The 15,478-nt window shown below is 38.4% G+C and overlaps 1 protein-coding gene across 4 annotated transcripts in view; it reads right to left on the bottom strand.

Annotated features, from left to right (window-relative positions):
* The window catches only part of NME7 (NME/NM23 family member 7), a 177,985-nt gene that overhangs the window by 73,609 nt on the left and 88,898 nt on the right, over positions 1–15,478 (bottom strand). For all 4 annotated transcript variants that reach the window (XM_078156505.1, XM_078156506.1, XM_020974713.2 and 1 more), the window contains one exon: positions 14,609–14,710. In XM_078156505.1, the coding sequence (XP_078012631.1) occupies positions 14,609–14,710 (102 nt within the window). The remainder of the gene's footprint in view (positions 1–14,608; positions 14,711–15,478) is intronic.

The following is a 15,478-nucleotide window of genomic DNA, read 5'->3' as shown; positions in this document are numbered from 1 at the left end:
TGACACATTCCTCACAACCCCCAATCAAGTCAAAGGTTTGATTACTGTGCAGCTTGTCCTAAGTACAGAAACTACCAGAAATTCTGCTCAGGGGATCCTGCAGTAGAAGGGAAAATGCCAGCACCCAAAATGACCTCCAAAATCCAAACTGGGAAAAATAAAACACAATGAGGATTACAAAGACAGCGTGAATAACCTGACCACAGAAAAGCCTATTTAATTATTCCCATGCTGAATGTATCACAGAGACTAACATTATTTCCCAGTTAGTGGCTCTATCAGAATGAAAATTTGCTAAATTACAACTCCTACAGCAGCTGTTGTTGTCAACTGTAGCAAAATTTCTTGTATCTTCGCTACCTGTCCATGCTCGTGAGAGTCTGCTGTACATATTTAAACCTATACTTCTATTTCTTTGAGCATAGGTCCAAGTACTATTGATAATAAAAACAATGGATTCTTTATCCATGGCAGTAGGAATTTCTTACATTAACATGAGTGCAGCAAGAGTAGTAATTTTCAAAAATGAAGCAGTAGATAATTAAGGACCCCATCATGTCTGGAATGTGAAAAGACACTTCTATCATGGTAACTTTTCTCTGTTCTCAATAGAATGGGAATTGAGGGGATTAGGACAGCAAGTGGTTGATGGTGGGAACTGAGTGAACCATACTGACTCCATCTTGTGACTCAATTCTGGAGCTAGCTTAGTTTCTATTCAATTATGGGTCTAGTCAAATTTCTGTCTTGTGAGAAAATTTTTTCAGTTGTGGGAATTGGAAGAAAACCTTTTTACATTGTTTAAAGCTAGCACTGAGTGGCTGGGAAACTGGACCACCTCTCCCTGCTGGTTAGAGACCCTTAACCAAAGACCTAGGTTATTCTAAGTTACGAACTAGAAAGTCAGATCCAAAGATTGATGCAAGGAGTTTTCTCACAATTGTGCATCTCAAGCAATCCATATGTCTTACCTGAAAACTGGCCCTCTACTAATCAATCAGTTATTATTTCCACGTTCCTTTGATTCTTTACACATACTTGGGGAGTAGGACACTCCCTTTTCTGAATTCAGGGAATTGCACCTGTTCACTGTCCCCCTCCCAACTTGGAAAGTCCCTAATTTTTCATCCAATTAGAAATCAGATTAACTAATGCATTGTTACCTTTTAATTAATTGGCCTTATTTGATTAATTATCTTTAATGTATAAAAAAGTGTCTCCTCCTGTATTCCAGGTCCAGGCCTAAGCTGAAGAGGTCTGATCCTGATTTGTTGGGCAATTGTCATGCATTGCTTAATAAACTGATATGCTCAGATGATCAAAATTTTGTTTTCCTCAGTTATTTCATCTTTTACCCACAATAACAGAGGACTTTAGACTAGGAATGCAAATGGCCTTCATTTATATCAGATATATATATAAAACATTAGAGCTGGAAAGGCCCTTAAAGAACATTTAGTAAAACTTCTTAATTTAATGAATGAGGGAAGTGAGGGCCAGAGAAAGAAGTAAATTGTCCAGTGTCACTGGAAGGAAAGGAAGGTGAGCAGAATCTGCTGGTCAGCTCCTGTTTTAGAGGTGCTTCCCATTTAAAGATGATACATTCAAGAGGTTTCCAAATTTAGGAAATTTTAAAATTAAAAAAAATAATTAAATTTTAAAATTTAAAAATAAGAGGTTTCCAAATTTAGGAAATTTAAAATTTTTTTAAAATTTTAAAACTATGGCATATGAAAACCATGCAGTCATTTGGCAAGTTGATTAATTGCTGCCATATGCTGGACAGAATATAACTAGACAAAACAAACCAACATTTTGGTTCAAGACAGAATTCCCAGTTAAGACAAAAAAAAGTTCTTTAGTGATCAAACTGGCCGCGTCATAGATTAACATTTATCCCTCAGGCAGAAGGAATTAACTTCTGCCTCTGAGTAGAAGACCCAGAGGTTACTCTGGTGGTCTGGGGTGAGCAGTCCCTGGGGCTAATGTGCAACAAGCCGGAAATTATGCTTATAATCACTGACATTTCCAATCAGAGCCTAGCAAAGAAAACCAAACAAACCCATAAGAAATGAAATGCTACAACAAAAACAATATATGCTCAGGAAAACATCTATAGTGCTCTCTCAAGAGTTATATATTCTATATACCTTAGCAGTTGTTTTTCTTTTTCTTATGGATAGCTTTTTTAATCACCTCCATTTACCATATAGCACTCTCCATCTTTTCCCAGAGAACTATCCCTTATAACAGAAAATTTAAAAAACAAACAGTTCAGCAAAACTAACCTACACATCAGTCAAGATATGACCTACAGTATTTCACACCCATATTTCCCTACCTCTACAAAGAAGGGAAAGAAGTGAATTCTTGAATTTCTTCTTTAAGGCAAGCTTAGTATAATGTGCAGCATTCAACCTTGATTATTTTATCACTCTTGTTTTTGCTTTTACAATACTGTAGTCATTATGCATACAGTGAACTCTTGAGGGCAGGGCCAGTCTTCTGCCTTTTTTTGAATCCCCATTCTTAGCACAGAGCCTGGCACAGAGTAGGCACTTGATAAATGCTGACTGACTGACTGCTTACTTAATTTTGCATCAGTCCGTATGGCATCCTGAGCTTCTCAGTCTTTATCATATTCATCTTTTCTTACGGTGCAATATCATTCCATTCCACTCACATAACACAGCTTTTGAGCTGTTCCCCAATTGAGGGGCATCTACTTTGTTTCCAGTTCTTTGTTATTACAAAAGGATCTAGGACTTTTCTTTTCATCATTGACCTCCTCGGGATATATGCCTAATATCAGGATCTCTTCTTGATCAAAGGGTGTGTGCATTTTAGTCACCTTCTTAACATAATTCCAAATTTTAGCACTTAATTCTAAAAGAATAGTGCTAAATGTTCTCATTGACTCTACCAATACTTCACCAAAAAAACTGCCCTTATAAAGGTTTACCTATTTAGACACCTATGAATTGTTTACCATTAAATCACTTCACTGATGAAACAACATGATGATCCACACAACACATAAGCATTTGTTTATTGGGCTTCCTTTATGAATTAATTCTATTAATGAGAAATAGATCCTGAAGGATGTGCTCCTAGAGCAAAGATTCTTAACCTAGGGTCCATGGACCCCAAGGGTCCATAGACAGATTTCAGGAGATCCACGGCCTTGGATGTGGAAAAGTATTATATCTTCATTTTTACTATTCTCTAACCCAGGGGTGGGGAAGTTTGTATTCAGTCAAAGAGCCGCACTTGAGGACCTAGAGTGCCACATGTCTCCTTGAGGCTTCAGGTTCCCCACCCCCTCTGCCTAACCAAAGTTTAACATTTCCTTCAGTTATTAATACAGGCAACAAAGATTATTCTGAAAAGGGGGCCTTAGGCTTCATCACGCTACCAAAGGGATCCATGACACACAAAAAGTTAAGAATCCCTGCTCTAGAGGAATCTGTCTAGGAATCCTTCCAGAAGCTCTTCAAAGGATTAATAATAACCTCCCCCTCCAAACAAACAAATAAACAAACAATCACTTGTTAATTGAAAGGGTCACTAGTGAATGAAACACTGGAGAATTAACAGGAAGTACATACATCTCATTAGGAATCATTAAAACATGGCTTCTAAATTCTGACAGGTTTGCCATTCATTTTCCATTAAGTCAGAATAAGCTATAATGTAAATTCATAAAAGCTGAAGGATATAATTAAATGCTGTTTCAAATTAAACATCTCAACAATTCAGTCCTCTATTTTTTGCTATTGATGTACCGTAAGCAGAGCATTATTAATACTGCCTGTTAGTGGCAATATATAGTAAGTACTCAACAGATTAGTCTTTTGAATCTGCACACTTTCCAATAGGTAATAGAGTTGAAGATTGATTTGAGACTGGCCCATTTCCACATATACTACAAGCCACTAGCTGAGATCATCAGAACTTAGGGTACATGATAAGAGGATGTAGCCTGAAACTGGAAATGAAAAAAAAAAAAAAGAATTTTGCTCCAATACCAAAGGGCACAACCAGCTATGATGCAGGAAGAAGAGATTTATTTCTTTAGCTACTACTACCTATTCACCTTGTTCCTCTACCACCATCAACACCCAAGCATACCCTATTTGCATAACATGAACTGAATCTGGAAATGATAGTCCTTCAAATAATTAAAGATAATGAGACAATTCCCTCTCCTCTTCTCCTGACTAAATATCCCTAATTTCTTCAGCCTGATCCTTCTATAGCACAGTCTTCAGTCCTCTCACCAGTCTCCCTCTAGCTTATTACTGTTCTTTTCATAATATGACACTCAGGATTAAACACATAATGTGCTAGATATGGTCTAACCAAGACAGAGGTATGCCACATTATCCCCTCTCTCATTCTGGACTCTCAAACTTAACTTTCTGTCTATGGCTAGACCTGAGATTTCATAATTTGCTTATGGTCACACAACCGGTATGTGCCAGAAGTGAATCTTGAACTCAGGTCTTCCTGAATTTGAGGCCAATTCTCTGTCCACTGTCTCATGCTGCCACTTCAGTTAGTGCAACCTAACATCTCATCAAGACCTCTATCAAGGGAGAATGTACTCCTCAATGCACTTCAGATAGCTCCCAATTTGTAGAATATTTTTCTCACAATCAACCTAAATATTGTCAACCTGTATGACTGGGATGAACTTTTATAACTGAACTTGTCACGCTTCCCCAACCATGTACTTAAGAAGTTGATTTTTCTTTAACCCAAGTGCAGAATGTCACATTTATGCCCATTACATTCCATCTTGGATAAATTCTAGTTCTAACTTGTCAAAATCTTTGTGTATCCTTTGTTGACCAGTGTATTATTAGCTATCTCTCCCAGCTCTTTCATCTGTAAATTGGATAAGCTCATTATTTACCACCATTTTCAAAAGCCTGTCATTGATAGGCTTAATGATAGTTATACTTTTTCTTTTGGGTTGCCTTGTGATATTTTTACATTATACAAATGGATTGCCCTCCCAGGAGGGGAATTTAGGGACCCTTAATCAAAACTCTTCTAATTTTATAGAGAAAAAACTGGGATTGATACAGATTCAGCAATTTGCCCCAGTGATTTCAAGGTACAGCTGGGACTAAAATCCTTGTCTTCAGACTCCCAATCTGGTGTGATTTCTACTGTATCATGCAATCTTATTTATGAAAATCAAATCTGAAAATGAATAATAAATGTGTTGATCTTTGAAGTGTTTTCAGTCTTCAGTATACAGGATAATAAATTGAAAGGTAAGATATTCTTAGTGAATCATATAGTAATTATTTAGTAGCTTACATGAACATCAACATTAAATAGCAGTTACCACAAATTATTTTTATTGAGCAATTATTCCAATATTCAGGCAAACAATATATAATGACTGTTAATTCAATCCCCTAAGATGTAACTTTAGCCTTTGTTTAGATGTTAGCCATAGGACTCTCTCGCTATTGTTCTAGGACTTGGTTCACCAGTCTTGGTACTACAACCCTTCCTTGTACCTCAGTTCCTGAGGACCTTTGACTCCAGACTTTACTTCTACAAGAATCCTCTCCACCATGTCCCTAAGGAGTGACAATCTAGTCCTCTGCAGATGACCTCTATCATGGGGGAGTCTGCTACTCAATCCACTTTTAGACAGCTTTCAATTTTTAACATATTTTCTTTACAATCAACCTAAATCTGCATCTCTGCCCCTTCTGACCACCCTCTGGAAATAAGGAGAACAGGTCTAATTCCTTTTTGATTTAATAAGCACTTACTAAGTGCTGACCTCTGAACCAGGCATTGTGCTAAGTGTTTGGAGATAAGAAGGCAAAAACGAGAAAGTTCCTGTCCTCAAGGAGATTACATTTGAATGGGCAGAAGGAATACAGTATGTATACTGATAAGCAAAGTAATGGAGGAAGCTAGGTGGCAGTGGTTAGAGCACTGGATTTGGAGTCAGAAAGACATCATCATGAGCTCAAATCCAGCTTCAGATACCCACTAGCTGTGTGACCCTGGGCAAGTCACCTAACCCTGTTTGCCTCAGTTTCCTTATCTACAAAATAAACTGGAAAAGGAAATGAGAAAGCACTCTAATAACTTTACCAAGAAAACCCCAAAAGGGGTCTTGTAGAGTTAGACATTATGAAACAATTGAATGAAAAACAAGATATAAATAGGGTCAACAACAACAAGGGGAGAGGGAAACTAACAACCAGGGAATCAAGACGGGAGAGCACTGGAGGTGGGGGTCAGAGGGGAGAAGGGACCAGACAGACTGTACAGAGGTTTGCAGGGGGCAGGGTACACGCCATATAGGGAGAGCAGCAAACAGAACAGCAAACAACGGCTGAAGTAGAGTGTGAGAAAGAGAGTAATTATGTAATCAGCTTGAAAAGGCAAGTAGGAGCCCGACTGTAAAGGATCTTAAATTCCAAACAAAGCAGTTGGCACTTCATCCCAGAAGCAAAGAGGAAGTCACTGAAGCAACCTGAGTAAAGGAAGAATATACCTGTGCTACAGGAATATTAATTCGGCAGATCTTCACACAACTGAAAACATTCATCATGTCCCATTAAATCCTTTCTTCTCTAGTTAAATAAGCCTTGCTTTCTTCAAAGGATCCTGATATGGCATGGTCGTGAAACTCCCTCACTATCCCAAATGCCCTCCTCTGGACACTCTCCGGCTTGTCAATTTGGTTCGAGGGGACACACACGTGCCACAGGTAACTCTGTGAGGCCTACCATGTGATAGACATTTAATATCATTTGGGTGGAGTGAGCAGTCCACTGGATTCTGTTCATTCTTGTGGCATCATTCATAGCATCTAAAAACTGAATATAAGGCAGCAGAGGAGGTCTGACCAGGAGACAGTATGTTAGAATCAATACGTTGAAACTAGGAGTTATCCAAAAGCAAAGTCACATTTGGATGCTTTGTAGAAATTGCATTAGGTCTGAGTCCACACTCCCTATAGTCACAGGTGGTATGGGAGAGTGTGCTGCGTGTGTGTGTGTGTGTGTGTGTGTGTGTGTGTGTGTGTGTGTGAATGTTGGTACTTCTGTTCTTGTTATATCTTCAAATCCCTGATGGCTAATGATTGGAGGGGGAAAAACACTGAACTGAGGGTTCAAGTCAATAGCAAGAAAAGACACGCAGTCCTTCAGGAGGACTCCTGGAATCTTGAAAAGGAGATAGCCTCACTCTGAAAGAGTACACCCCTCAAAAAACAACTGATAGAAATCTTAAGTCTTCCAAAGTTGTTTTTCCCCCCTTTATAATGTTGTCACTGTATAACTTGCTCTTCTGGCTTAGAGAAGAAATTCTTAAAAGTTGAGCAGGAACTTAGAGGTCATCTAGGCTAACACTTTGTCCCAAGGAGGAATTGTTTCAACAACTTCTACGTTTCCCACCAGCTGCACTTCTTGCACTGGACCATGATCATGCTTCCAGGAGACCTCATCACCAAGAAAATCATCATCCTGAGAGGCTGCATCAGCACTGGGAGTCATAGCCACCTCATCAGTACCCTCTGCTCCTCTGGCTGGAGGGCTGGTAGGTAGAGCAAAGAACTCCTCTCAAAGTCTCCATTGAAAGAAGGTTCCTGGCCGGCTAACTCTTCATTTCTCACCAGCTGTACGTCTTGGACTGGACTTCACAAGTCCCCTGAGCTGGATTCCTTCTCCTCCAGCCTCCCCTTCCCCCTTTCAGGTTCCTTTTGTGTGTTGTCTTCCCTCATTAGACTGCAAACTCCTCGAGGACACAAACTGCCTTTCATTTTCTTATCTGTATGTTCAGTGCTTAGCACAGTGCCTGGCACTGAGAAGGTGCTCAATAAATGTTTACTGACTGACCGACTCAAAATCTGGTCATCTGGGCTCTTCCTGCGCACCTCCAAGGATGGGAAAAGCGATGTGTCTTAAGGAAGCACATTCTAAAACTGGACAGTTCTCACATGGAGCCAAAATTTGTCATCCTACAATTTCTACTCTTTGGTTCTAGTTCTTCTGTTTGAAGACAAGTTTAAAAAAAAAAAGACTTTTTTCCTCCACATAGTAGTCCTTAAATTATCTGAATACAATGACAATGCTTTCAAAAACATCACTAAGAAAATATCAGGAACTCAGACCAGAAAGTTAGGTATAAGAGAAAAGAGTAACAGATAGTACGAATATTGTATTGGAATGCACAAAATAGTAAAACAAATAAAAAACAAGTGTAGACCTCCAGTATATTTAGATAGCTTTCCTATGGATGTCTTATGGAAGAGAATTGACAAAGGTTGAAAAGGTTGAAAACTGGTGAAAGTACACATACATACAAATGAGATCATAAATCCAGGCCTGAGAATCTTGAAAGAATTCCTATAACAGTCAAGGAAACTTGAAGGAAGGACAGAGGTTGGGGAAATGTAACACTATTGCTCAATGCCACTGATTCTTCCATTCAGGCAAACTGAGTTTCATGAAATCAATCAATCAACAAACATTTATTCAGGGCCTATTATGTGTCAGCACTGTGCTAAGTGCTGGGAAGACAATTAGTTTTCCCTGGAAGCCACAAATAACCGAAGGGCCTTAACTGTCCTACACATTTAGGATGCCAACGTACCTGGGCCCTCTTGCCAAACCCCAGCACAGTCTGGGGCCCATGGACCTCTCCTAGGCTGAAACTAAGAAAGGCCTGAGGGAAGAGCTCTGGCAAGGCCTACCAAGTTTTCCATCACTCTCAGCACTAGTTCACTTATAAAAGTGGGATTTTGCAAAATATGCTAGATTTCCTCTCACTGAACAACAAGCATGTTTTATTGTTCTCTTGGCTAAAAAACAAAAAGCATTGGTTCCCAGAAGGTATATGAGATTAATGAATGCAAAATATGCCACAGAAGAAACATACAGGTTTTTCTCATGCATTTTCCTACTTCATCTATCTCCTACCAGGGTACATGCTGAGGGTGAAAAAAAGGAAAAAAAAAACCAAGAAAAATATTTTCTCCAATACCCTCACACCTATTTTCTGCTTTATACCAAGAGGGGCTTCTCAAAGCAGAACTTTGTCCTTTCTACAGAAGACCGATGATCAGTCAACTGTTTGCCAGTAGTTGCTCCTTTGTCAGCTTTCTCTCACCTCCCTCGCTCCACCTCCCTTTCTGAGACGATTTATAGAGATGACTATCTCACTGCACCTCAATCCTACAAGGAAACAGGGAAATTCACATAGCGAGATGAGGGGAGAGACTAGATAGAAAGACAGAAATGTATATTAGTGCACATATCCAGATATGTATATATACTTAGTTATATATACATGTATGTATTGACACACACATATCTATATATAAATATGTATGTGTATATACGCCTGTGTATATGTGTATATATAATATTTCTAGTAGATTTCATTGATGTCAATACTTCCTCTAATGGTACAGATGACAACCTATACACATCTTCTCATCTTCTGTAACTTTTCCAATCACTGACATCAATCCTCTCAAGCCAAAGACTGTGGAATCCCATGACTAGAAGTTCTGTGGCATGACCAGAAGAATATCGATATTAGAAGAAGGAACTCTCATCTGGCTAAAATATACGCCATCTGGTTGCCACATTAAAAAACATAATGAAATCTAAGACAGTTAAGAGAATGGTAACTAAAATGGTCTAAAATTTGAGATGAGAGTCTGCATGACTACTCTTCTTCCTTCAGAGACAAGATATAGAAGGGAGCTCAGCATATGTTACTCAAATTTTACCTCAGACCTATCGGCATTACTTGTTTCTGCATTAATATATACTATGTGGGGACCCCATAGCAATCAAGCCACAGACCAAGTTTAGGACAAATATCTATGAACACCGCCAAAAACATACACTTCACAATGATGATAGGAAAGGACATCCAATGCAAACTCGGCCCTGTCCGCTAAACTTTCACGGTCCTTCCTAACATTCACTCTTCTTATACCAAGTGATCAAAAGGTCGTCAGTACTACTGGCTTTCCTACCATGGTCTAATCAGTCTATCAATAAGTGGTAAGTACCTACTATATGCTAGGCTCTGTTCTAGGTATTGGAAGTACAAACACAAAGAATGAAACAGTATCCACTCACCCCAAGAAGGAGCTTATTCTAATGAAGAGGCAACTGCACAAGTATATACAACATAAATATAAAATTAATCAATACAAAAATATACAGAGTAGTTAAATATAAGGATGGACGGCATTAGCCATTGGAGGACCAGGAAAGGCTTCACAGAGAAGATGCTGCTATATTTTAAAGGAAGAAGGGACCCTACTGAACACAATAAGAAGCGATTGCATTCTAAATATATGGAAATGCAAGTGTAAAGACATGGAGTTGAGAGATAGAGCATCATGGGTAAGGAACACGTGAAGGCCACTGTGGCTAATTCACAGAGTGCAGGTGGGGCATTAATCTCCAATGAGGCCAGAAAGTTAGGTTGGGCCAAAACTGTGCTGGGCTTGAAAGCTAAACAGACATGCTGATATACGATGCTACAGGCAATAGGAAACCACTGGGGTTGATTAAATAAGAGAATCACCTGGTCAGACATGCATGTAGGGAAAATTACTTTGGCAGCAGTGTCTAGGATAGCCTGGAATAGGGAGAGATGAGGAGGGCAGACTAAACAAGAGGTTGTTGTAGTAACATAGGTAACAAGTGATGAGGGCTTGAACTGCGGTGGGAGTTTTGGAAGCAGACAGAAGGGACTGGATGTGAAAGGAGTTGTGAAGTTAGAGTCAGCAAGCTTGGACAGCTGACTGGATGAAGAGTTAAGGGAAAGTGAGATGAGGTTACTGCCAAGGTTATGAAACTGGGAGTCTGGAAGGTAAGTGGTGCCTTTGATAGAAACCAGGAAGCTCAGAAGAGAATGTCTGGGGAGAAAGCTTTAGATATATTTTGTTTAAGATATCTCTGTCATATCCACTTTCAAACACTAAATAGGCAACTGATGCTCTGGGAATGAACCTTGGAGGGGAGAATTGGGACATATAAATATAAACATATATACACATACACATATGTATATGTACATAGAGCTTTATCAGTGAGTCATGTGCATAAAGATGATAATTAAGCCCGTGAGAATTAATGAGTTTATTTATTAAGAGAATGTATAGAAGAAGAGAAAAGGGCCTACAGTAGAACCTTAGGGAATGCCCACAGTTAGGGGCATTAATATGGACGATAAGCCAGCAGAATAGACTGAGAAGAAGTCATCAAACAGGCAGGAGGCAAACCTACAGTGGAGAAGATGTTCAGGGGAGAGTGGGGTCTCTCAGTGACAACCAGTGAAAATCAGTGAAAAACACCATATTTACAAGAAGACAAGAGCAAACTGACAATTTTATAATTATATTATTACATATACTGATGTAATTCTTTCATAGAGGAATGTTTATCAAAATCATCATGGCTCTGCCTGGCAAAAACAGACGATACCAAACCTAACGGGAACATCAGGACCTGTGTTATCTTTTTGCCACATGTGCTAAGTTTGAGTCTCCTTTCCCAGGGACTTTCTATATGTATTTGGGGGAGGGTATGTCACAGACTTTGGTGGGACAATGGCATTTTGTACTAATGATACCACCATACTTAAAAATCACTGACTAATTGCTATCAACTGATAATCATAAGAGAAAGTACTCTGGTAGGGGCTTGTGAGCCGTAACATTAGAAAAACACCATGCCCTCTCCCCCCCTTCCAGGTTTCTGAGGAGACACAGTAGCCCAGTTCCAGAGATCCAGCTTGATATTGCTAGGAGAGGCTGGGAAAGTCCCAGAAGTTGTGCTATACTAACCTAGTGACTGCTGTAGTCTAGACCCTCAATGACTGCAAAATCCACCATCTCCAGCATTTTTAGTCGAGTTTGTCCTATACAAAGTCTCAAGAAGAACTTAATATGTTTTCTAGTCATCCTGATCTTGCTCAAGGACCTACAGCAGAGCTTCCTATTTCTTACTATATGGACTCCAAATTATTTTTCCTGATCTTAAAGATCTCTATAACTTATTTCTAATAACATTCCCTAGCCTGCTCCCCTCAAATTATCTTTCATTTTCTACCCTTTCATTTCCACTATTCTCTGCCCTGTAGCTAAGTAAATCTGTTTGCTGTCAATTATATGCTACTTGCATAGTCTTTAATCTTTGTCTTTATTCATGTCATTTTTTTGCCTAAAAGGCCTTCCTTATCTTCTATGTGCTGCATCACACCTCAGCTCAAACTATACTTCCTTAAGGATATCAAAACTGATTAATCCCAGGCTTCCATCAGCATAAACTTTTTAAAAAGTTCTAAAACATGACATAAATAGTATTTCAAACTGTACAATGGCCAGAAGTTCACACAAGTCACTTGGCATCTCCAGCATCATCATTTTTCTGTGTTTAGTCTATTTTGAGATGTCTGTTTTCTGCACTTTTCAATACTACTTTTCAGCACTGACAAATTCTGAGAGAAGTGTATGAGCTTAGATGTAGTGGTATTTTAGCAGCATTTCAAAATATTTTTCATATTCACAAATTATGAATTCCCAACTAGACTGACAGCGTACTGAGGACTGCATTGTTCATTTACTTAGTATCACCCTTTCATTGCTGTACAAGCGCGTGTGTGTGCACACACACACACGCACACCTCCCAACGAGGTCTCCATTTGGTGCACAATGCACCATGGTGTCCAACAAATGTTATTGACTGACTTTAGAGACAGTTCAATCATTCTTGAGTAAGATGAAAATAAAGAAAACCAAGTAAACCTAAAACTAAAGGAAAACTATATCACTCTTTCATCATTTTCTGAAACCAGTATGACTTCCAAAATTCAAGAACACTGGTCTTGGAGTCAGAAGACCTGGGTTTGAATCATAGCTCTGATAATGACTATGAGCCACAGCTTCTCATTTGTAAAATGGAGATTATAATACTTGTCCCATCTACATGGAAGGTCTATCCTCTGGAAAGCTTTTTGTAAAACTCAAAGCACCCAGAAACATGAGCTACATGATTATTATCCAGTCAAGCCTATCAAATTTTCACTGGCCACTCTTTCACTTGCTAATGGTATATTCTTTATCCCTAAATATTTTTGCCGCTTTCTACTGTTTTTTTTTTGTATCTGAAGAGAACAAAAGCATCTCCCCGTAGCATAGAGTTAGAAAAAAAAATACCCTGAAAAACAAACCCAAAGGAAGTTTAAAAAAAAAAAGAATGATAGAGAATGTTAAATTATGAAATTTCACCCGAGGCCTTTTTCTTGATTCAAAATGGAGTAATACATCATTTTGCTTCAGTCCTGGATCTGTTTGCCATTGCTTTTTTGCAGTCTAAAAATGATAGCCATAGGACAGTGCCATGCCAAAGGAAAGCACTTAACACATTTTGTATTTCAGGGCTAGTATAATTTATTCATGTAGGTGAGCTAGCAAAGATATGATAATTGCTAACTTCAAGCTTTAAGAAAAATTGTCTTTTTTTCAAATTTTAATAATATTCAACGAGATTTTATTTTGTATGCTATCAAAGCATGAAAAACCTTTAATTCTCAAGTTATGAAAGTAAAAATAACATTGCATTTTGAATAATATTCTGACATGTCATTTTTTATTTATGTAGTTAAATGTAAAAAAGATTCCTTTTTTTTCTTACAGACTGTCATCGATATCCTCCATGTATCCATTGCCCTATGGGTTGTTAGTTACTTTTAATAGCCAAATAACTACAGTGGGAAAATATTTTTGATGAAGGGCACTTGTGTTAATGAGCAATCTGTGATCTCTGAAAGCAATTCAAAATTTGGACAAATTCAATCAAGGTCAATTTCTTGCTCCTGCCCATTTGAGTGCTCATGACCAGAGACTTACAATTGATCTGTACCATCTATACGGAAGATACGCACTGACAGCCTGACAGGTTTCTTATGAAACTTCATTCTCTAGTCTAGTCAATGGGCATCTTTCACCTACTTTGTTCCTCTGCTTTGAACAGTTTGTTGTGGGTTTTGCTTAAGAGTAAAATAGCATTCTGAGGTTTGATGAAATCAGCCCAGTGTGATATCTGAATAGGAGCATTTGGAGAACTTCACCATTGATTCCATGATACTGGTTAACATGCTGGATAAGCATATACCTCCCCACTTTGTAAGCTCCATGCTGGGTGCGAATAGTTTGTAGCATGTTACCACTGATAGCTTATATACAAAAAGCATACAAAAATACTACCAAGAACATATGTATGACTGTAAAAGTAGGTAGATCACTTTTGTAGCCAGAATGACAGACAGTAAATGCACACCCAAAATGGTAACCCCAAGATATTAAAAGCAAAAGAGGAAGGCTTCCAAGGTGTTGAGTGAATCCTCTTAAAGGCAGAAACCTGAATGAGTCAATATGAAAAGAAATGGAGTTTATAGTCTGCATGACTAATCAAAACATGGCTCCATCAAGACACCAAAAACTAAGGTAAAGATATTTTGTATTTGTAATGATGATTTTAGTAGTTATAATGTTCACTTTTAATTTTTCACACTTTTTCTTAAGACATAACTTACAGGATCAGCAGGCCCACAGAATTCACGGAATGTCTTTGTAGCATCATTCTGTTGAATCTCTAAGGCCACACAAGGACCAGAATACATTTCTGTCACCATTTCCTAAAAAGAAAGGGATCATTGTCAATTTCACAAATCACTTTTCTTCTGTTGATGGCACCACCATTCTCCTAGACTTGATCATCTGCAATCACCTAAGGATATGCCCCCAGTCCTTGGCTCTTCATGTCCTGTCTTGGAAATTAATATTCCTAAGACATAGAATTGTTGATTCTTTACTCAAAAACCTTCAGGGGATTCCTACTGATTGCATGATAAACTACAAATATTTTCCATTTAAATGCCCATGATCTAGCACCAGACCACTTTTCTATACCTATTTCATATCACCACACTTCGTGAATTCCACATTCTAGGCAAACAGGCCTAACAGCTCTTTCTACAATTCAACGTGCTATTTATACATCTCTTAAATGTGCCTTTTTCATGAGTGATACTGCACATCGGGAATGACCTATCTCCTCACCTTTGACTCTCAGAATCAAGGATATTTTGGAATTTGCTTTAATTTTTTTCAAATTTTTTTGTTTTTCCATCATCTATGCATATATACTTATCCCTACTTCAGGTCACCCATTATAACAAAGAAAAAAACTTCTGCAAAATTAGCCAACATACCAAAAATCCTGACATTACATTCAATGTACCACAGTCATATCCCTAAACTTCTCCCCAAAAAAGTAGACATATCTTCCCATTTTCTTCTTTTGGGCCAACCCTAGTCATAATTTCTCAGCATTCAATTTCAATTGTTTTGTTGTTCAATGTTGTTTTGATTGAAATGTATCTTGTTATTAGTGGCCCAAAGCA

The sequence above is a fragment of the Phascolarctos cinereus genome, unplaced genomic scaffold, assembly GCF_003287225.1.
Source record: "Phascolarctos cinereus isolate Bilbo 61053 unplaced genomic scaffold, phaCin_HiC Scaffold_5;HRSCAF=322, whole genome shotgun sequence".
In the NCBI taxonomy this organism is placed as follows: Eukaryota; Metazoa; Chordata; class Mammalia; order Diprotodontia; family Phascolarctidae; genus Phascolarctos; species Phascolarctos cinereus.
Note: the sequence above shows the minus strand (reverse complement) of the source record. Positions and strands in the feature narration are given on the sequence as shown.